The sequence below is a fragment of the Labeo rohita genome, unplaced genomic scaffold (genome assembly GCF_022985175.1).
Source record: "Labeo rohita strain BAU-BD-2019 unplaced genomic scaffold, IGBB_LRoh.1.0 scaffold_198, whole genome shotgun sequence".
In the NCBI taxonomy this organism is placed as follows: domain Eukaryota; kingdom Metazoa; phylum Chordata; class Actinopteri; order Cypriniformes; family Cyprinidae; genus Labeo; species Labeo rohita.
Genome location: NW_026128198.1, coordinates 11,715 through 36,714, shown reverse-complemented (window position 1 = coordinate 36,714; position 25,000 = coordinate 11,715). Strand labels below are relative to the sequence as shown.

The 25,000-nt window shown below is 30.7% G+C and overlaps 1 protein-coding gene across 1 annotated transcript in view; it reads left to right on the top strand.

Moving 5' to 3' along the window:
* LOC127159195 (NACHT, LRR and PYD domains-containing protein 12) overlaps positions 1–25,000 on the top strand; it is a 105,321-nt gene that overhangs the window by 75,667 nt on the left and 4,654 nt on the right. Inside the window, exons 4-5 of the mRNA XM_051102095.1 lie at positions 14,407–14,453; positions 16,583–16,673. Coding sequence (XP_050958052.1) covers positions 14,407–14,453; positions 16,583–16,673 — 138 coding nt within the window. The remainder of the gene's footprint in view (positions 1–14,406; positions 14,454–16,582; positions 16,674–25,000) is intronic.

Sequence of the window (25,000 nt, the reverse complement as noted above, 5' to 3'; positions counted from 1 at the left end):
AAATAGTTGTTTAAATTCAGATATCTTATGTTTTTCTGTGGCTATCTGTCTTTCATGATTAATGTAATCTCTTAATAATTGTTGCCATTGTGTAACGGATACTGTGTTTTTATTTTTCCAGTTGATTAAAATTGTTTTCTTGACAATAACTAGAGACAGAAGGATAGGGGCAATGTAGTCCGGTGTGGGTTTAATTTGTGAGTGGTCACCTAAAAGACACAGTAATGGGGTTAGAGGGATTTCACATTTGAAGTAAACAGATAGTTTAGCTGTAATGTCTTTCCAAAATGAGGTAATTGATGGACAGGACCAAAGTGCATGGAGATAGTGATCTGAAATATTAAGTGTACAGTGAACACATTTATCGGAGTCTGCCATACCCATTTTTAACATTTTGTATTGCGTCAAATGAATTCTAAATAATATTTTATATTGGGTTAATTGTATTTTGGTATTTCTACTCACACTGAATGTATTCATACAAATTTGTCTCCAAAAATTATTGTCTGTAATTATATTTAGGTCCTTTTCCCATTGCTTGATCGGAATTGAATACATAGTGTCTGAAGATATTAGTAAGGTGTATAGTTTAGTTAATAATTGCTTTGAAGTACTAATCTTAATTATTTTTCCAATAAGAGCTGGTGGTTTGTTGAAGTTGTTGCCAATTTTAGCTTTTATGGAATTTTTAATTTGTAAATAAGAAAGAAATTGATCTTTACCTAGATTGTATTTCTGCATCAGTGTTGAAAATTTGACAAGTTTATTGTCTATAACAAGGTGATGTAAATGTGTGATTCCTATATTTTTCCATTTTTTGTTAATGATCGGAGCCTTATTAATGGTAAAATCAGGATTATGCCATATGGGAGATAGGAGGTGTGGTGTTGGTTGATTTGGAGTTATTTTATTTACATTCCACCATGCATGTAAAGTAGTTTGAACTACTGTATTGTTGTATAAAGTGTGTTGTTTAATTGTGTCAGTAATATAAGGTAGATCATGTAATGAAACATTTTTGCATTCTGACTGTTCTAACTGTAGCCATGGATTATGGGAGTAATTGCCATTCATCCATTTACAAATATATTGTAGTTGTGCTGCAAGATAGTACAAATAAAAAATAGGTGCACCTAAACCTCCCATATCCTTACTTTTCTGTATAGTGTTGATGCTTATTTTAGGATTCTTATTTTTCCAGTAGAATTTATTTATCTTACTGTTTAATGACTGAAACCATTTTTTAGTGGGTTGTGTAGGGATCATTGTAAACAAGTAATTAACTCTGGGTAATATGGACATTTTTACTGTAGCAATTCGTCCTAAGAGAGATATTGGGAGATTCATCCATCGATTTAGGTCATCTTCAATTACTTTAAGTAATGGTATGAAGTTTAAATTGAAGAGTTCTGATAAGTGAGGAGATATATGTATTCCTAGATAAGTGATATTACCTACATTAAAGTGACTGTTTGTAAATCCTGTATTCTGAAAAGTTTTATTAATTGGTAGGATAGTAGATTTTGACCAATTTATGGTGTAGTCTGATACTTTTGAGAATTCATTAATGAGACTGATAACTTCAGTTAATGATTTTTCTGGGTTCTGCAAGTATAATAAAATATCGTCAGCATACAGTGAAATTTTATGGGTGTTCTCATTTATTGTAATACCTATTATGTTATTTTTTTCTCTTATTGCAATTGCCAGTGGTTCTATGAATATTGCGAATAGTAATGGAGAAAGAGGACATCCTTGCCTAGTCCCACGTTGTAGTTGGAATGATGGTGAAATAATGTCATTCGTGATCACAGATGCTTTTGGTGTGCTATATAGTGTCTTGATCCATTGAATAAATGTTTCCCCAAACCCAAATTTTTGTAGTGATGCAAAAAGAAAGTACCAATTTACCTTATCAAAAGCTTTTTCTGCATCCAATGATACAATAATTGTGTTTTGTGATTTACAGATATTCATGATATTAAATAATCGACGTGTATTATTTGATGAGTGACGTCCCTTAATAAATCCAGTTTGATCTGGATGAATGATTTCTGAGATGACTGTTTCCAAACGTGTGGCTAAGGCTTTACTAATTATTTTGATGTCTGTGTTAATAAGAGATAATGGTCTATAACTTGTGCATAATGAGGGGTCTTTATTTGGTTTAAGTAGGATGGAAATTAATGCAGTGTTCATATGATATGGGATAGATGCATTGCTTTGGATTTCTGCTATCATATTTAAAAACAGTGGTGAAATAGTAGACCAAAAGTGTTTATAGAATTCAGGTGGGTATCCATCTAGACCTGGGGCTTTATTGTTTGATAGGGAGAGTAGGGCTTTCTTAAAATCGTTATTACTTAGAGGCTTTTGTAATTCTTCTTTCTGGGTTTGACTTAGTTTAGGTAAGTTCAGATTATTTAAAAATTGATAAATGTCTGTGATATTATTTTTGTTACTATTACTATATAGATTTTTATAGAATATGCGAAAAGTTTCGTTTATTTCTTGTGATGTGTGAACTATCTTGTCTTTAGAGTTCTTAATTGTAGGTATTAATGTTTTTTCCTTATTTCTTTTAAGTAAGTTAGCTAAATACTTTGCTGTTTTATCATTGTTTTCAAAATGTTTAAGGCGCAGACGTTGTTTTTGAAATTCTATTCTTTTGCCTAAGATATTGTCCAGTTGATTCTTTATTTGATGTATTTCTAATATTATCCGTTCATTTGGTTGTTGAGCATATATATGGTGTAAGTTTTTCAACTTCTCTTCAAGTTCCCTTTCTAGTTCTTTTTTTCCCCTGTGTTTATATGTAGAGTAAGATATTATCTTACCTCTCATTACTACTTTTGCTGTTTCCCAGAGTGTTGTCGCAGATATATTATGTGTATTGTTTAATTCTATAAAAGATGCCCATTCTTTCCTAAAATATTCATCAAATTCTCTGTCTTGAAGTAGTGATATATTCATACGCCATCTATGTGTGGTTCTTTCATTATTTAGGTTAAAGCTAATAGTGATTGGTGCATGGTCTGAGATGATAATGGGTTCAATTGTCGCATGTGAAATCAGTGAGTTAATGGAATTACTTGTTAAAAAGAAGTCTATGCGTGAGTATGTTTTATGGACAGGAGAAAAATATGTATATTCTTTTATTGTGGGATTTTTCTGTCTCCAGTTATCAGCAAGTCCATGATCTGTCATGTATTGTTTTATGATTTCTGTAGAATTCCGTGTTTTCATTGAGTCTTGGTTATTAGATTTGTCTAGTACTGGATTGATAACTGTATTAAAGTCTCCTCCTATGATTACTGTAGATTGTGATATAATGTTGATATTAAGGAGAAAAATGTGTGGTAAAAATTTCCATCATCATTGTTAGGTCCGTAAACATTGGCAATTGTCATATCTTTATTACTAACAGTTAGATGAACAATAACGTATCGTCCTTCTGTGTCGGTTATGGTTTTGTTAATGACAACTGGTATGTTTTTTCCTATGAGAATGGCTACTCCTCTTTTTTTTGAGTTATAAGATGAGAAAAATATCTGTGTAAATTGTGCTGTTTGAAGTTTCTTATGTTCTGATTCTAATAGATGAGTTTCTTGCAACAGAGATATATCAGCATTTAATTTTTTCAAGTGGTTTAGTATTTTGGTTCTTTTAATTGGTGAGTTAATGCCCCGCACATTCCAACTAACTAACTTCATTTATGCATTTACTATTTAATGGTATTGCATACTGCTCTATTATTCTTACGATATTTGAACACAAACATTTTAGCAAGATTACAAGATGTGGTACATGAGATAAAAGGATAGATAGAACATTTAACATTTAACATTTAACAAACAAGATTTAGTAAGTTGAAAAAACAATACAAAATTAGAATACACAAGCAACATTTATTTGTTGAGGGTGACGTGCGGACTTTACATTTTTTTTTTTTTTTCCCTTCCTTCCTTATTTCTTTCTCTTTCTTCCCCTTCCCTTCTTCCTTCTTGCACCTTGCATTATTGGCGAACTGGTTTTCACCTGTCCGACTTTAGATCCACGTAATGTCAGGACTCCTGTACAGTTGCCCATTGACGTACAGTTTGTCTATGTTGAGATTCGCTCGTTTTCCTTCGTTCCGCTGTTGCTTCATTATCGGGAACAGTCTTGTTTATGTTAAATTGACTGTTATGAAAACGGACTGTAGCCTGCATAAAAATCTATAAACAAAACAACAGGGCAAAAATATAAGTTGATGACTAGACAAATATTTTTTATGACACTAGACACTTCTTTATCAAGACAGTGGCATAATACAGTGAAATAAAATCTTCTTTAGCCATATCAAAACACTTGTTTGCGCGTGGGTAAAATTTACCCGCATGGCGGTTTTAGGTATACAGCGACCTCTGGCAGTTCTAGTGTTAAACAAGAAGAATACATGTTACTTAACGTGCAAATGTACCTTACATAACAAAGCAGCGTATATGAAAGATAAAAATGATAAATGGATAACTTACTGGTAAGAGTTAACATTCAGTTATGCCACAAACTCATAGGAATGCATATAACATGAACTGTAACTCTAAATTAGAGGTCTTCAAGGGTCCAAAATTTCGTACTCGAATCCGAAGAGACCCGTAAATTTGTTGCACGGAACTGACCCGGAAACCTGTTTAATTTGAAAGTGGGACCCGAACCGTGGAGACCCAAGAAATGCCTTAAATTTACTACCCGGACCCGACACAGACCCGACTGTTATTCGACCTGAACCCAGCTGGGAAGACACAGACCCGATTGCACCCAGTCGACACCTATTGCACAGCAAACTGCTATTTACAAGCCAATAAACAATGTGTTAAAAAAACTTTTTGGCTTACCTACTGTTAGTAGCCAGGGGTCAGAGTATGTGAGTGGAGTGGGAGCAGAGTGGAGCTGTGTGATTTTGAACGGAGTGAGGAGCATGATATTTTTTAAAAGCCGGAGCGTCATGGTTTTCACTCGCTCCACGAGTGCTCCACTACCGCTTCATCACGAGTACAATTCATGCCAGTGCCCCATAATATAACGCCATATTTAACAAGAACTCACATGTTACACATAGTCAGGTAGCTTGATATAGATGGATCACTGAGATCAGAAAGAATGTGAAGATTATAATGACAGCAATATACATGAGCGCGAGGTTTAGGAGGATAGTTTTTGAGTAATTTGTTTGCTCCTTCTAGATACTGAATATTTTTGGATGAAAGCATGATTTAAACAGGTACAACACTTATTTACACATGCAGTTGCTATCTCAATAACGAATTCAATCTGTAGGGTATCAGAGCGAATCAGACAAATAGAAGATTCGATCAGAACATTTGGTTGAAACCAAAGAGCCAAATTCCACAAAGAGGCCAGGACCACGTCATAAATCTGTCCAGGACACCCTGGCGCCAGCCAGCCTGAAGTAAGCCTAACCAACCAACTTTCACAGCTTGAACAACTTGCAACGTTAAAACAAAAGAACACAATTATTGATAATCCCAACTCAGAAAGGAGATTGTCAATTTTGAGGCAAGAAACCTAAGACCATTGGTCAAAGATACAGCACATCAGGACCATCACGTGAGGAAACTTTGTTGGGTGGTGCTCCCCCACCCAAGACAAGAACCAGACCGAGTTCCTTCTAAATTCCTTTGTTCCTCGGGACATGCCCTTAGTTCACAGAATGGCAGAGACTGTCCATTTTACCTAAATATGCACCAAAATGATGCTTAAAAGGACTTATGAATGAACATCAGACCATTGCATAACTCCCTACTATGTATGTCACCCACACATTTGTCTATTATGTTCTAATCACTCATTGTGAATGTCCTTTTTAATAACTATTGAATAGCTTAAGGGTTTATATTCATGTTTGGTATGTATGAGTTTGAAAATTCATGCTTTGAATGTTTCCACCAATCAATTCATTGTCAAATGCGTTGTATTCATGTTATAGGAATCATGGCCAAATTATACTCTGCAAGAGCGGGAAAATTCTGACCATGTGACTGATAAGATAGCGTGCTGATTTATGTTTTGGGAGGAGAAACAGCAATATCCCGAGTTAAGACAACATCTAATTGGTCAAGACACCATTTTGGGATGTGTCCAAAGCTGAGTTTAAAACCACAGGACACCATAAAATTTTGCTTTTAGTTTGGGCTTTTAGCTATTTCCATCGCTCCTAGCCATGCTTTTAGCCGTTGCTTTTAGCTTTTAGCTATTTCCATCGCTCTAGCCATGCTTTTTGCCGTTGCTTTTTGCGTTCTCTGAACGTTTCCTGGCTTGCACGCCAGCCACTCCTCTAAACGAAAACATGAGGAGATCGTCACATTTCTTTCTTTTACTTTAATCTTTTCTTTCCGTTGAGAGTTTCGTGTCCTAAGTTAAGTTTTGCCGCTAAGCCGTGTCTCAGACTTCGTGCCTGCCTCAAAACTTCAACCAGCGTGCACAACTCCATCGTCCAGCCAACGCCCAAGACATCACTTCCAACGACCACGGACTTCCAACCAATCAGCAACCTTGGGGAACCCCTTTCTGCAACGACGTCATCAAAGGAAACCCCTTAACACAAAGGCAACGCAAGTACAACCTCCAGATTCTAGCTGAACTGGTGCATTTAATGTAAAGTTTAATATAAATTATAAATTATAAATTAATGTCTTAAACTGCCGACCTTGTTACCGTGCTAATAAATAGTGTTTTCACTATATTTTGGATAGTAGTATCCAGTACAGAGTTGATGTTATACGGCTCGCTCAATAAATCACTGGCCGATTCATTGATCCGCTGTAAAACGGAGATTCTGTTCAATCTTAAATGATTCCCTTTGAGCTAAATTGACTTCTGTAAATCCCCTACAAATCAAATGTAATCTTACAGCGCTTCATCTGTACCCGATTTCGAATGAGCAGAAATCTGTAGAAAATGCAGCGATCCGTAGATAAAATAACTGACAAAAATGAACTATAATTTTCATCCTTTACAAACAAAATTTGCACTGAAAAAAAGCAGATGATACTTTTTAATGCTGACAACCACGTAATAAGCTTGATAGGAATGTGGTAAGAAAATAGTTTGCACACTAGTGTTCCAATAAGCCACAAAACTTCTCTCCTAGTATTTTATTTTGTTTTATTTTATTGTAATATATGTTATGTGATATTTCAAAACATACTGAAATACTTTAGCTGTAAATTTCATCGGAGCAAAGGTGGCGTGCTTAAACCACTATTCCTACAGTGCAACAACACTAAGGAAGGTAAACATGTATGTATTTAAAAATATTTAAGTGTCTTTGAAATACATTTAAGTATTACATAACATTTACATTGTTTAATACATAAATTGTATGCACTGCATATAAATAATAAAAGCAGAGAGATTTTGTTCTTGCACATCTGCATTCTTCTACATTACACAATGATATCAATGAATAATTACATCTTATCAAGAATTTACAATTACAATATTTCAAGAAACAAGTCATTTTATGGCTGCTACTAAAATAAAAAGCATATTTAATTTAGAAAAAAACAAAGGTATTCCCCAGTTTCCCAGCCAAGTCCAAACAAGGTTTGTTCATTTTTTGAGCATTAATCTGTACTGCCTATAATATCACATATCTCATCATCTCAACAAACTCATCATCTCTCCTTTCAGCTTCCCTTTCCCTGCTTCCCCACACACACAAAAAAAATAAAATAAATAAACAAATTTGTGTTTTCGGTTTTCAAAAAACGCACAGAACAAGAAGTGCGTTACACTTTACTGTGTGCACAGTGGTGTAGTGGTGTCTGGAGGTTATACTCTTAATTTATTAAAGGTATTATTTTCTAATGTACTGATTCAAATTAGTAATCCACAATTAATTATGCTACTAATGCCACTCTGTGCGCCTTCACTGACATGCTCTCCTGCATACAGGACCAAGTTGGTGCGGGTGCAATAATATTTCAGTGGAAGCCGGCGCCACGGTCTTGCTTTTATGCTTTTATGCTTGCTTTTTATGAGTATTTCCATTTATTCACGTGTAAATGGATTAGATATCATGTGGTGAACTGTCATGATTTTAGTTAATGCAAGACACTACTGAATGATGCTCAGCTGGATTTAGAAGTGGGTATACACAAAGCCGACTGAAGCAGGTACAGCGTATACCTGCGTATACTGTGCACTGCACCATCATTCATGTTCAATTACAGGTGTGTCTCCTCCTCAGTAAAAGAAAACAATACAAAACATATGCTTAAAACTCCACCTAGTTAATATTATGAAGCTTAATTTTGGGTTGTACACTCATGGTCTTTGGGGTCTCTAGAGAGCCAACCAAATTTTTATTTTGCAACAAATTAATAGTTTTTTTCTAAAACAAATTACATTTTTCTGTTCATTAATGTTTTTACTACATTTGTGCCATTTTCAGAGGATTTATTATATATTTTTTAATTTATATAAATTAATAAATAATTTTTTTTTAAATAGGTTATTATACAAAAACAGCTTTTTGTGTAAAATTCACTTTATAAAAGACCCACATTTTGAACTTTCATTCATGGGTATAACATGGATCATTTGATGAATCAGATTTAATAAGACCGAAATGTGACACCAACTGCTCAAAAGAACCAAATAAATAGTCAATAAATAAGTCTTTAAAGCATTTTATCCTCTTGTCAGACCAGCTCCTAAATGGCCCATCCTGCATTGAAGGCAAGTAAAAGTGATTATGGGTAACGTAACTGAGAAGAGAACGATCTTTAAAACCAAATGATTTCCTAAATTGGGTTCAAATCCTCAGTGAGTGTTTAACCCATTACCACCAGGCAATCAGCAAAAGTATAAGAAATTAGCTGTAATTTGGTTGCAAGAAGTGCTGGAAGGGAAATTTGTGGTCTCTATTTCCATGTCCACACAGGATGGTTTGTTAGTTGGAAGGTGATGATACCACCAATACAGTGTATTTTCCAATGTTTGCTGCCCAGCAGTAGAACTTAAAATTAGGCAGGAACAAAGTCACCATCTGGTATAGACCTCTTTTAAAAAATTTACGCAAACAAGGATGTTTACCATTCCAAATGAAAGAAGAGAGAACAGAGTCCAAAGATTTTACAGTTTTTCTCAATTGCTTAAACACATTTCTTGAAATTATGCCTCGCTTTTGTACAAAAAAAACATTAAACTTTGCAAATCCGTAACTTCTAACTTAATTCCCCGAACTTACTATATTCAGGTCAAAATGAAGCTCTCCACTGAAAACAATTCAATCTTGCTGAAAAAAACAAACTTTGCTCTCAGACATGACACACAAACCCTCAAAAACACACACACTACAACACAGTTTTACACACTGATGAGATCAATTCAAAACAATACTACGAAAACTGGTAACAAGTGTTGCTTGAAAAAAAAAAAATCACATGATGAACACAACAAATATATGCATTTGCAAGTGTTTTAATCCTTAATTTATTGTACTGTAGACAACAAAAATAATTGTTCTGCCCCAGCATCCTGTCTTTGGTCTGGAACAGGCCAAAGAACCTCCTCAACATCACAGACTAAATTGGCCCTGGACAGGCAGCAGTGGTAAAATGTCTTGCAAGCCTGATCCAACCCTGGCATGCATCAACTAAAATATATGAGACTGCTTGTTTTCTTGCCCTTGCCCTTCCTATTTCTCTTCCATGTTGTTGTCATCATCCTCCTCCTTCTCTAATCCTCTTTCTCTTTTACCTCCTACTTTCCTCTTCGAAATTTCACATTACTGTATGCGGGGTTTATGACTGAAAAAGAGACCGGATAGGATTCACACTTACAATTTTAGTAGTCGTCGGACAAAAAAAAAAATATATAGAGATAAAAAAAATGAAATAAATAAAATACAAATACATTACAAAGTCACTGTGAAATAGAAAAGAAAAAGGCAAATAAGAGTAAATGATGAAATATAAATTACAAAGTCCACTGTCAGAATTTGTAACTCTTGTGTTGTCCTCTGTCTATATATGCTTTCCAAAGTTGAAGGTTCATGAGATGTTGAGATGTACCTTTGAGCTGTTTCAGAGAACTGCTTTATCATTGGTTGATCTGTAGTTTCTAAATTAGTGAAAGTCAATATTCACTTGAACAATTCATGGCAAATTTACAAAAAGTCTAATAGAAATGTGTAGAATATGCTTGACAGTTTATGACAACTAGATCAAAAATTTAGCATTTACTGTAAAGACATATTCCATGAGCTAATGACTTGATATTTTGAGGGGTAAGACTATAGCACAGAGAACTATATACATGTAATACATTTTGAGCAACATGACAAACATTAATGAGGAATAAACAGAGGTAAACACTGAAAGAGATAAAGAATTTTAGGAAGCACCACCATCTTAACAGAATGAATGAATCCAATGAGAGAAATCTTTAAGGGGGACCATTTAGAAAGTTCTTTCTTAATTTGTTCAGGAATCATATCAAAATTGTTTAAACAGATGATTATGATACGAATGATACAGACACCAAGATAAGTGAATTTATTTTTAAATGTATATATTTAAATTTATGAATTTATTTTAATGGTATGTTGGGGTACTGTAACTGCATGTCTACTTTATTAATCAGAAAACATTCACTCTTACGCAGATTAAGCTTTTGCTGGAGAGTTGATCAAAATTCTCAAGTAAGGATAGAGCTGCAGGTAAAGAAGTCTGTGGGTTAGAAATAAAAAGTAATAAATCATCTGGAAAGCACCACTTTTGAAGAAAAATGCACTGATACACGTTATAACAGCAACTCTTAACTGTGCTTTAACATCATAAATACAGTAAATGCAAGATACATATGAGAGAGCAAAACTATCTCTGCTTCCCCGTTCACATTCACTATGTGTCTAAGCACATGCACTTAAAGGAGAAGATACATTTTCCTTCGGTGTCCCACTAATTTAAGCCCCACCTACAACAAATCAGAGGAACTCTCAGAACCACTGAAAATAAAACATTAATTGCAAGTTTTGCTGAAGTTAACTTATAATACATTTCTCATTATATGTAAAAAAAAAAAAAAAAAATCTAATTAAACTAGGATGTCTCAATCAAACAGCTACATAGACATCCACACATTAAAATGATTAAGTGAATTAAAATGGCTAAGACAACATGTGAAACCATTAAAACTCAAATATATAGAAATAAAACCATCTCCATATATATTGAGCGGTATAAAACATGTCTTTATGTGACAGGGTCACAGTCTGGAAACTCTCAGATACTAAAAGCCATTTTTGCTTTGTGTTTGTTCCTCTTTATTTATATTTGCCTGCATGTGTTAAAACTATATTTAGTTGGTTATAATTCTAAAACATACAAATGTTTTTATTTATTATTAATTAATTACTTATTAATTACTTACAATCCTTTCGGTTGTATTTAATTATAAAACTCTTTATAATCTATAATAACATTAAACTTATTTCATATTTTCTCTAAACCTTCTTGGATATTAAGATCTGTTGTATGTTGTGTGCTCCTACTGAACAAAAAAATTTAGGAACATCTTCTGATCACATGACAGAAATGACAGAAATTAACCTTCCCATTATAAAGTGATATTTGACTCCTTGAAGTGTTTTTTTTTTTTTTTTTTTTTTTTTTTTTGTAATGGCATTTTTCTAACTTTATTTAATGTATGTCATCTTTTGTGATGATACAAATTCAGATTTATATATATATGTTTTTCAAAAACGTTCATTAAACAATAAATTAAATAAAAATAATATGATACATTTAGGAAGAATAAGTTACCAGTCAAATGAAATCAGCAACAACAATTCACCTTTGCACGGCACAGAAGAGCACAAATGTGGCATTAAGAAATATTTACAGATTTTTTGACAAGATTCAGAGGTGGCATTAATGCATTTTATAATAACAGTGTTATGAGATTAATGTTTTAAATATAAAGTTTTGAATATAGAAATATTAAATTATTTAAATGGCTTAATTTATATTTTAAAAATTAAACTGAAATCACCAGTAGGTGGCAGCAAGTCAAAGTCTTTATGACTGAATTATTCATTCAAACGATTCAAAAAGGTTGATTCATTCACAAATGAAACTGTGTCAAAGACGATAGGCTCAGCTGTGACTTTGTTTGAAACTAAAAGGAACTAAATTCAATTTCACTTTTGTAAACTCCCTTTATAATCATTAAAAACTGTCACTTGTCTTAGTTCTCACAAACATGCATTTTAATTACTATTATTTACATTGTCTCTACACTTTGTTTGTTATAATGAATTACAAAAACTGCAGTCTGCTTTCACAATCTGTGCTGTGAGGAGCAGGACGATAGAGACAGAGAAGTGTTTCTATTGGCTGCAGTCTGCAGGTTTTATGGCAAAAGACGGCATTGCACAGCAAAACAGACAAATATTCTGCTGTGTTTTTAGTCTATGTTGTGCTACATTTATATGCAGAACTGGGATCACTTTCATAATCTTTTGAATGGATAAAATAGAGAAATCACTTTAATTTCTAAATAAACCTAACCAGTTGGAACTAAAATGCCGTCCTCCCTCGAAATTCACTCCCCACACTCCATAAACATCAAACAACAAACAACAGCAGTGTGACAGTAGTGAAGACTACATGCTCTGAACTGCATCCTGTTAATACTGTTAAAGGGAAATGGAGTCATCAGCATACCAAGTCTTAAAGTCACAAGGGGGCAGTAATGTCTCTATATGCACAGCAGGTCTTTTCTACACTCACAATACATAGTTATGAGACTCCAACTAACCACAGTTCAGGGCCAAACATTGCTAGCGTTTCTCTCTCTCTTAGCGATAGTAACTTTATGAAGCCATTCCGAGTCTTGTCTAGTTCCAAGTCTTTGACTTTGTGTTGCCTTTGTCTTGCTGTTTCGGACTTTGTTTGCACCTCGTCTGATTGTCTGTTTGTGGATTACATGTTTGCCTGTTTGCTGGATTGATCACTGCCTGTTTTAGACCATGTCTAAGAATAAAGCTTTGAATAATATCCACATGCTTCCTGTCTTGCTCACTCTGTAACAGGTATATTATGTCACACCTGTCTAGTAAGTTTCGTCTGTGTGTGAAGACGGCAAAGTGCAACTCCGTAATGATCCAAAATAAAGTACATTTCAATGTATTTCCTGCACTCTGGGAGTAGGGAGCAATGAACACTGTATTAGTGACAATGTAAATCAGAACACAGTTCATGCATGGAGTTCACTTCTAACAAGCTGGTGATCTGAATCAGGTGTGTTAACTAAGAGAGACATGAAAAATATACAGAGCAGGGGGTCACCAGGACTGAAACTGAGAACCACTGACTGTCTGTTTCAATAAAAGACAGCAATAAGGACACACACACCACACACTGGAGCACAGCATGAACACTCCTGTTATTTGAGTTTGTGGTAAGGAATAATTTAACATCAACTGTGTCAAACACATTAAGATCAAACAATGGGTTATTAAATCCCTTCATAAATTTAAGTCCCAGAAGGAATGGCTCCAAAAACAATAGCAGTTATTATATTATATATATAATAGATGGATAGATATATATATAAATATAATAGATTATATAGTGTGACAAATTCATCATATTTAAAAAGAATTATTTTTTCATTAAATAACTATGACTAACTAAAATAGTATTATTTTTTGCCCAGTTATCAAAGTTAATTGGTTTATTTTGGTGCAGCAAATCTCTGTTGGTCCAAATGAACTACACAGGGAAAAATGATGCTTGCAAATTAAAGATCACATTAAAAGACATTGGGTCTCATTCACTTGTAATTGTGTAGATTATTTCATATTTGTACACACAGGAGAACTTTTCACAAGAAATATCTCCTAATTCACAACACGTTCTGATGTCTGATCATTTCTAGCACAAATGTAAGATGTATGAATATTAATGTTTTAGATTATTGTGCTTATTGCTCTGTTTGTGTCTGTCAGAGTTTCCTGTAAAACTGAAATTCATCTGTCATATTAAACATTTCCCTGCATTTGATGCAGATGTTGATTTCATGGTTTGAGACTCAAACACTCGTCTCACTGATGGAGATTCTTCAAACTCTTGTGAAGTGCAGGAATAAATGTTATTGCTCCAGAATCTCTGTTATTTTCTGTGATGTTTAGTCAATCATAACTGTAGTGTTATTCTGACATGTTAGCACATTTCTAGCATGTTTACAATATTGCCAGTTTGTTTAAATTCTTTTTATGTGTAGTTTTATCCTGATTGTCTTGTTTTCATAATCATTGAAAGCCAAGATCATAACTGAAAATATAATTTACTGATAGTTTACTGACTGAATGTGTGTGTGTGTGTTTTCTAGTGTTGATCATGGAGGAGAATCCAGGATTACAGCAGGACTGAAGAAATGTATGTTTATATTTACATTACATTTACATTTAGTCATTTGGCAGATGTTTTTTTCCAAAGCAATAATATATAATAATATCGTTTTTCCCTTTTTATTATTAATATTCACAAACGTGCTCACTGTATTATGAAATATCTGATATTCCGATTCTCAAATATGTGCAAGTAAATGTATTTGGAGGTTTAACACTTTTATAATGAGTGTTTTAGTTGATCTATGATGAGTGATGGCGCCGCCATGTTAGTTCATGTGGGATTTACAAAAAACAAATTCATCTTCTCCTCCCGAAAAACATTAAAGTAAGTCTCTGGTGAGTTTGGAGAAGAGCAGAGTAAACTTTGTAGTTACTTACACAATGTGTATATGATATCAATAAAACATGTCGTCAGATTACATTAGTAAGGATCATTATTGTCGCTTCTATAGACACCGGCGTGTATTTTGCTAAATATAAATGCATCGTTTTACTAGGACGTATGTGTATTTAAATGTCTGGAACCTAAAATAAGCATTATATGGTTGAAAACACCAAGTTGCTTATATGAAAATGACAGAAAATAGTGTCTAAAACTTTGAATTCATTGAACACACGTGAAATTGATTTAATTAATATTATATAAATATTATATTATATTAATATATAAGTATATATACATCTACACACACTATAAACACACACACAAACACACATAATATATGTTACAAAATTGATTTTATATATATATTATATTATTTTTATTTTTATTTTTGTTTTGTTTATTTAGCGAATTAACATTCTGTGTGATTGTGCTGGTATTTGCTCTATAGATTATTTATATTTTGCAAATACTGTAAACGCCTGACAATTATGGCAATAAAGTTTTGACTTAATGACGATAAATGTGATGATAAACGAGCATGTTGTGTTTTCATTTGCAAATGAAACTATGTAAATTATTTATTCCTCAATTAAACACTATAGTATTTATGATTATAGTCTATAAATTAGCTAAAATAAAATGAAATATATGTTAAATTTAACCTTTAAACCTCTGGGGTCTGAGGGTGTTTTGGTACCCTGGAGAAGTTTTGACATTTACAGTGAACATTTGTGCTTTTTTCAGTATCTTAAAAACATATTAATGGCTAAAGTTTGATTACATTGTAATCAGCACAAACTGGGCTACAGTAATATGTAAGAAACATTAATGTACATGTTTGTGTTTTATGCGTGGTTATTGAAAAACTAAAATCTTTAAGTCACTGAAATAAGACCATGAAACACATTCAGAACATTAGCTCAATTTGACTAACTAACTGGATGTAGTTTGTCTAGGAACACTACATAAAGATGTGAAAATCATCTCATTCACGAACAGAAAACAATATATTGATTTAAATTTTCTAAAACAAGTTTTGTGACTGAAAGGGAATATGCGAGGGAGTGACAACGACCATGAATGTTTAGTGATTCACACCTGAGAGACAAAAGGCCCTCCTCTAATGGCCCATCAATGAGACTGTGACTGTGACTAAGTCAGGTAGAAACAATGGAGTTTTAGATTCAATCTCACACAAAAACAACATGAGTCCTCCTGATCACTTAATAGACACTATTTGTAAAAACAACAACAACAGGACAAAATTTAACCATTTTAACGATTGCTTTCCATGGATTTAAGAAACAAAACTCATCATCAGTAGTCCAGGAAATTGTTTTACAATAAAACATCAGTGTAGTTGAACATTTAATGTTGGTACAGTACTCTTCATGTAGCATTCATCTGTGGTGCAGGAAACAGATCACTAGAGAAAAAAAACAAACAAACATCTGTAAGCATGTTAATATCAGAAGCACCTGTAATATATACATATAGTATGATTTTGTAGTCATAGACTCACATATGCTTTATACTATCTTTAAAAAATAGCATTTTATATCTGAGAAACTAATTATTATTGTTTAGCACGTTAAACACCTATTCATTAACACTGTAATGTTAATAGACTAATATACATGGCCAAATATTATATATAGTTGCAATATGTCTTAACAATACAAAGCAGCATTTTAGTATCAACTATTGTTATACGCACACAGCTGTAGTGATTGTTGTTGTGTTATAAATGTGTCTGTTCTTGTGTTCAGATGCCTGTTTTCTCACACTGGATCCAAACACAGCAAACACTGAACTCAGTCTGTCTGAGGAGAACAGAACAGTGACACGTGTGAGAGAGAAAAACAGTCGTATCCTGATCATCCAGACAGATTTGATGATGTCTTCAGGTGTTGTGTAGAGAGAGTGTGTGTGGACGCTGTTACTGGGAGATTGAGTGGAGTGGAGATGTGTGTGTATATCAGTGTCATATAAGAGCATCAGCAGGAAGGGACGGGGTGATGAGTGTGTGTTTGGATGTAATGATCAGTCCTGGAGTTTGTTCTGCTCTCCTGACAGATACTCATTCAGACACAATAACATAGAGACTGATCTCCCTGTGAAGCCCATCATCAGTAGAACAGGAGTGAATGATAATAATATCTATAGAGTAGGAGTGTATGTGGATGTGAGTGCAGGAACTCTGTCCTTCTACAGCGTCTCTGACACAATGAGTCTCATCCACACAGAACAGATCACATTCACTCAGACGCTCTGTGCTGGGTTTTGGGTTTGGTTCTGGATCATCAGTTTCACTGTGTTGATGAATGAGAACAGACTGATGAGAGATTGTACCCATAATGCTTTGAGCTGATGATGAATCAGTAACAGTGAGATGTTATAGAGTCTCTTCATCACATGAATATGAACATGAATCAGAATAAATGTGTTTTTATTGTAGAGTCACATCAACATTTGTATTATTGTTAAAAGTATTTTTCATAAACATGATTCATGTAATTCATTTCTCTCTATTGTTTGTGCAGAAATCATAAAACACAATGTTAAATCATCCTGAGATCAGATTGTAATTGATGATGAATATGTGAAATGTCTGAATGTATGAATCATGAATATAATCACAGCATTTAATAAAATATAATTATTGTAACTACAGTAAAACTGTATTTAATTAAGCAGTAAAAGAATCTGTCAGAATATTTGTTGATATAATATAATAGTTTAGAAAATATTTTCAGAGTTTTAAAGTGAACATGTTGTAATGATAATATATTTATTAACAAATGTGTTAAAATATGTACAAACTGCTGAATTGAAGTTTTTACCTTTAGATAAAATACAAGTACAACTTTAGCTGAAGTGTTTGTATCTGTACTGGGGCCTTTTATAAACTTAATTATTTTTGAATTATAATAAACAACTACAGAAATGTGTTAAAATTGCAATTATTTTATTTAAATTATAAATAATAAAAAAGTTGCAATTACAATAATCCTATTATACTGTAAAATTAAAAGTATTTAAAAATGTTTAATAATAATAATAATAATAATAATAATAATATATATTTGTAGTTTTATAGTTAATAGTATTATTGTGATCATAACTTTATTCATTGATTTATTATAATTTAAATAATACTGAAATATATTTCATAATTTGGTTACTATTATTATTATTATTATTAATTATAATAAATCAATAAATAAATGTTATGATCACAATAATACTATTGTACTATAAAATTAAAATATATTTTTTTTATTATTATTTTTAGTAGTAGTAATAATAATTTTACTATAACTATAGCTAAAAAACTATTGCTATAGCAATAATCATATTGCACTGTACAATAATACAGTATTTAATATTAAATTCATATTAAATGTAATATTTAAACTTAATATTAAATAATAATGATAATCTAATTAAAAAATTAAAATAATTTAATTTTTCACTTCAATAAGATATTTAAAAAATATAAGAATATAAGATATTTCAAAAAAAGTTATAAATTAAACAACAATTATCGATTATTAACTCACTATCAACAACAATAACAACAACAACAATAACAATAATAACTAATACTACTACTAATAATAATAATAATAATAATAATAATATTACTGCTACATTAAATCCATAAAGAAATGTTACAGTTGTAAAAATCCTATTGTACTGTAAAATATAAATTTATTAACAGTAATAATAATAATAATAATAATAATAATAATAAAATAAATAGTTTAAACTTTAAGTAAACCAATCAAACAAATCAATGATCAAACAATTATTATATTAATAATCATATATAAATATATTAATACTCATATTGCACTGTAAAATTAAAGTCTGTATTTAACAATAATAATATTAATAAGCAAAATAATAGTTTTATTATTTAAATTATAACAAATCTATAAAAAAAATGTCACAACTGCAATAATCCATCACACTGTAAAAAAGTGAACGTTTCATAATAACCAAAATATCAAATACTTATTTTTCATTATTTAAATTATAACAATTAAACAAAAAAAAAAAATTTTACTATTACAATGATCCTGTAGCACTATAAAATAAAGACAGTATTTATAATAATAATAATAATAATAATAATAATAATAATAATAATAATATAAATAATATAATATTTATTAATTCACCAATAAATAATAAATGAATTAAGAAAACAATAAATATAAATATTATTATATTACTTTTATAATAATAATAATAATATAATAATCATCATTATTATTAGCATTATTATTTATATTTATTATTTACATTATAACAAATAAGAAATGTTAAAATTGTAATACTCCTATTTCTCTATAAAATAAAAAGTGAGTATTTAATTAAATAATAATAATAATAATTTAATTATTATTTTGATTTATTATAAATAATATAATTTAATTGTCAGCTCATCAATAAATAATAAAATAATAATATAATAAATATAAATATTATTATATTACTTTTAATTTCTAATCAATAAGTATGGTCCAATTGCAATAATTGTATTGTACCATATTTTATAATAATAATAATAATAATAATAATAATATTAATAATAATAATAATAATTGTAATAATAATAATAATAATAATAATAATAATTATTTTATTAAATTATTAATAATATAATTATAATAATAAATTTAATAATTGTTATAATCCTATTGCATTATAAAAATAAAAAAATAATAATAATTAATAATAATAATATTAATAATAATAATAATAATAATAATTAATTAATATTATTAATAAAATTAATATAATTTATTATAATAAATAATATAATTTAATTATCAATTCATCAATAAATAATAATAATAATAATAATATATAATAATAAAAATAGTATATTACTTTTATTTAATTTCTAATCAATAAATACAGTCTAATTGCAATAATTGTATTGTACCATATTTTAATAATAATAATAATAATAATAATAATAATTATTATTATTATTTATATTTATTATTTACATTATAACAAATAAGAAATGTTACAATTGTAATAATCCTATTGCACTATAAAATAAAAAGTGAGTATTTAATTTATTAATAATAATAATAATAATAATAATAATAATAATTATTATAATAATAATTAATATTTTTCATTTATTATAAATAATATAATTTAATTATCAATTCATTTATTATTAATAATATAAATATTAAATAATAAATTTATAATAATAATAGTATAATAACTATAAATAATATGTTACTAATCAATACAGTCCAATTGCAATAATTGTATTGTACCATATTTAATATAATAAAATAATAATAATAATATTATATATATTATAAATAATATATTATTATTTAAATTAAAATAATAATATAATTTATAAATATTATTATTTTCATTTTTATTAATAATATAATAATAAATTTTAATATATCAATTGAATAATAATAATAATAATAATAATAATAATAATAATAAAAATAAATAGTATATTACTTTTATTTAATTTCTAATGAATAAATACAGTCTAATTGCAATAATTAATATATTATAATAATAATAATAATAATAATAATAATAATTATTATTATTATTATTATTATTATTATATATTATATTATTATTTTCATTTATTATAAATAATATAATTTAATTATCAATTGATCAATAAATAATAGAATAATAATAAAATAACTATAAATAGTATATTACTTTTATTTAATTAAATACAGTCTAATTGCAATAATTGTATTTTATATTTTAATAATAATAATAATAATATTATTATTATTATTATTATTTCCATTTATTATAAATAAGATAATTGAATTATCAATTCACCAATAAATATTAATATAATAACTATAAATAGTATATTACTTTTATTTAATTTCTAATCAATAAATATGGTCCAACTGCAATAATTGTATTGTACCATATTTTATAATAATAATAATAATAATAACAATAACAATCATAATTTTTATTGTTATTATTTCCATGTATTACTCACATTATAACAAATAAGAAATGTTACAATTGTAATAATGCTATTGCACTATAAAATAAAAAGTGAGTATTTAATTAAATAATAATAATAATAAAAACAATTATTATTATTATTTAAATTTATTATAAATTGTATCATTTATTTAATTATCAATTCATCAATTAATAATAATATAATAATTATATTTATAATTGTATTGTACCATGTTTTATAATAACAATAATAATAATTATTATTATTATTGTTATTTACATTATAACAAATAAGAAACATTACAACTGTAATAATTCTGTTGCACTCCAAAATAAAAAACTAAGTATTTAATGAATAATAATAATAATAATAATAATAATAATAATCACTTTATTTTACAGTATAATAGGGTTTCAATAAAAATATAATTTAATTATTAATTCATAGATGATAAAATAATAATAAATATTAATATAATTATATTACTTTTAATTTCTAATGAATCAATAAGTATTGTCCAGTTGCAATATTTGTATTATATTATATTTTATAATAATAACAATAACCAATTTCTAATATTTATATTTATATAAGTTACAACAATTGTGACCCTGGACCAGAAAACATAAGTAGCACAGATATATTTGTAGCAACAGCCAACAATACATTGTATGAAATTGTATGACATTGTATGTATCAAAATGATCTATTTTTCTTTTACATCCCAAAATCATTAGGATATTTAGTAAAGATCATCTTCCATGAAGTAAATTTCCTACCATAAATATATAAAAACTTCATTTTTGATTAGTAATATGCATTGCTAAGAACTTCATTTGGACAACTGTAAAGGTGATTTAATATATTAAATATTAATACTTAATATTAATATTAAATATTTAGATTTTTCTGCACCCTCAGATTTCAGATTTTCAAATAGTTGAATCTCAGCCAAATATTGTCCTGTCCTAACAAACCATTCACCAGTGGAAAGTGTATTTATTCAGTCGAAAAACTGACTGGTTGACTGGTTTAGTAAAGGAATAGTGTAATCCTAATGCACTGAAGAAGAAGAAGAAGAAGAAGAAGAAGAAGAAGAAGAAGAAGAAGAAGAAGAAGAAGAAGAAGAAGAATTGTATACAGTGGAACAACAGTAAAATGTTTACATTTATAGCGTCTTAATTTCTTTGCTTTCAAAAATAAAGCCACAGAGTTTCATTTGAGCAGAGACTTTAACACTTTTGTTTGGTTTTTCTCAGATGTATAAACATTTCTCATGATGTGGGAAGATGGTTTTTGTAACCAGTCACATGACAGGAAGCAGGAACTGTATAAAGAGAGCCACTATATAGTCAACAAACACTCATAGCCACTAACAGCTACCAACATATCTGGATTGTGGACTTTCCTTTCCAGATTCACTTGCAAGTTTTAGATCAGGAGTCACCACACTGGGTCCTGGAGGGCCGGTGTCCTACAGAGTTTAGCTCCAACCTTAATCAAACACACCTGAACCAGTTAATCAAGGTCTTAATAAGTGTACTTGACACTTCCAGGCAGGTGCGTTGAAGTTGAAGCTAAACTCTGCAGGACACCGGCCCTCCAGGATCAAGTTTGGTGACCCCTGGTTTAGACACTGGTGGACTCACTTTGGAAATTCTTCAGCACACTACGATTCTTAGTCTGATTTTAGGGTTTGGTGCAGTGAACTGTGTGCTTTTAACAGACTGAGTTTTCCTGGTTTTATTGTGTTGTTTTAAAGTCCTGTGAACTTTGTAAATACACCTGTTAGGCTGATTGTTACAGACTATATTAGAAGTATCTCCTGCACTGATCCAGACTGAGATCAATGTGAAAAAACATAAATGCATAAAAAGCGATCACATCTATTCCTCTCAGAAATCAATAATTTTGCTTTGGAAGCCTTGAGATGTTAAATAAATTGTGACTCTAGTTGTATCTGCCTGTTGTATCCTGTGTTTTATATTGACAAATGATAAGGTTTAGCGGCGGGGTTGGGTTATGTGCTCATAACGTGAAAATAGTGTAATGTAAAAAAGTTTGTTTTGACTGTTTACATTGAAAAAAAAACACCTCAACATATATATGCAATAATGGCAAAATAATTACCTAATGAGTAATTTAATCATGATAATAAAATTTCCAATACCTTTCGTGTCAGCATATTGACAACAAAGGTTTCTTATTTAAAACAATGGAGGACCCTGAACATCCAAAAATGACTAAAACGGGTGAATAAGTGACGTCAAGGGGTCCTGACCAAGCGTCAATATGTGACAAATTAGGAGTGAGAATGTGTTGTATTTTCAGACTAAACAGAGCAAAGGCAGTAAATGATGAAGTGTAGTGATTTAATAGAGGACGTCAAACACTCATTCAGTTCTTCTGCATCCAGCAGCACATTCAGAGACAAGATGTGATCTATACAGAAATCTGTGACCTTCCAGAAAGATGAGCCAATCCCACCCGATTATGACCTCTGTCATAGATGCTGTAAAACTGAGAGAGGAAAACGTCTCCTAGAATCCAGACGGGTCCAGCTGGAGAAGGGACGTCTATGGACTGAAAGCCACTGAAGCAGATCTCCTTATTGTTCAGCGTCTCCTACAGAGGAAACCAGAGGATCATCAGACTGTAGAAGCTGAAGTTTGAACATGTGAATGGAAGACAACAACATTTCTATCTGAGATTACAGTGCCAAACACAGCAGAGGCAAAAATGTCAATCTGGGACCACTAGTTGGCCTCAAAATTAAAGGGTATCCTCATGACATGGTCATAGCCATAGACTAGTGAGAAAAAAAGAAGAGCAAAAACTTAATATAGTGTTTCATTACTCCAAAGCATTAAATGTCCTGCAGCAGGATAAATCAATCTGTGATTGTGTTGTACTCACCCTCCTGATGTACTGTTCTCCAGTGAGACAATACTCCACATTATTGATCAGGAAGGACACTACAGGAAGACTGCTGATCCTGACACAGTCTATAAGATACTGAAACCCACAAGCAAACAAATACAGCTGAAGTTGTGAGTCTCTTCTCTTTGATGAATCAGAAGGTGATCACTAGAGGCCAATCCATATTGAATTTTGCAGCTACTGGTATTTATGGATTAAAAAGTATGGGCCGTTTACATAAGACAGAGTCTCATAATCACCTCTCCAACAGCGGTGGGTGTTGCTCCAATAAACTGTTGGAGCAGCAGGACGTCTCTGGCTGGGCCGCCGATCAGAGAGGTTCCTGTGTCCACTATAGCTTGACAACCTTTAGTGCTACGATAGCAGAAACTCAGAGCTCCCTGAACCTTCACACTAGACACAACAAACACTCACGCATCTCTGTCTGCCGTAGCCCTTCTGAGTGACTGGAAAACAAAGTTGATGGGAGAAAAAATCCAACAGAATCTCTCCTCCAAAGCCAGAGCCATTGTTTCTCTAATAAATATGAGGAAATACAATGAAAATCAGCATCACAACCTGAAGGGCTTTCGCAACAGAGGAGACCTTTCATAGATCCTACAACTATTGGAAGTGCTTCTGCTGTGTTCACACTGCGGGAACTGAGTATGGTTTTAGATCTATCAGCTACATTTGGGGGAAGTAATTTAGCTCCTACTTCAAAGTAGGGTGAAAAACAGTTCTAATCACATAAATTGTGCATTTACAGTCCATTTCCACATTTCTTTCATTTTTTTTTAATTTTCCCTTTTTTTTTAATTTTCCCTCTCTCTCTCTCACACACACACACACACACACACACACACACACACACACACACAGGTGTCCCGGGCATTTTTTTAGATTTTGGCGAATAAAATCAGACATAAATGCACAACAATGTGAAGGGGTAGACATAAAAAAATAATAAGAAATGGAGCAGTGAACTAGACATACAGTATATGGTATCATTTGAAAGCTTAGAACCTCAACTTTTTTTTACATATAATAACATAAAAAGGTCTGAATTTACCCCCTCACAATCAAGCTCCCTCTTGTGAAGATGACCTAATAATATTCATATTCATATTCATATCACTCAGACTTATCAAATATAGATGAGTCATATATCAAATGAAAGCTCTCATTCTCCAAATTGTGATTATGTGATTTATTTCATTGATCTAACACATTACAGAAAATAATTATGAAAATAATCACGAGGATG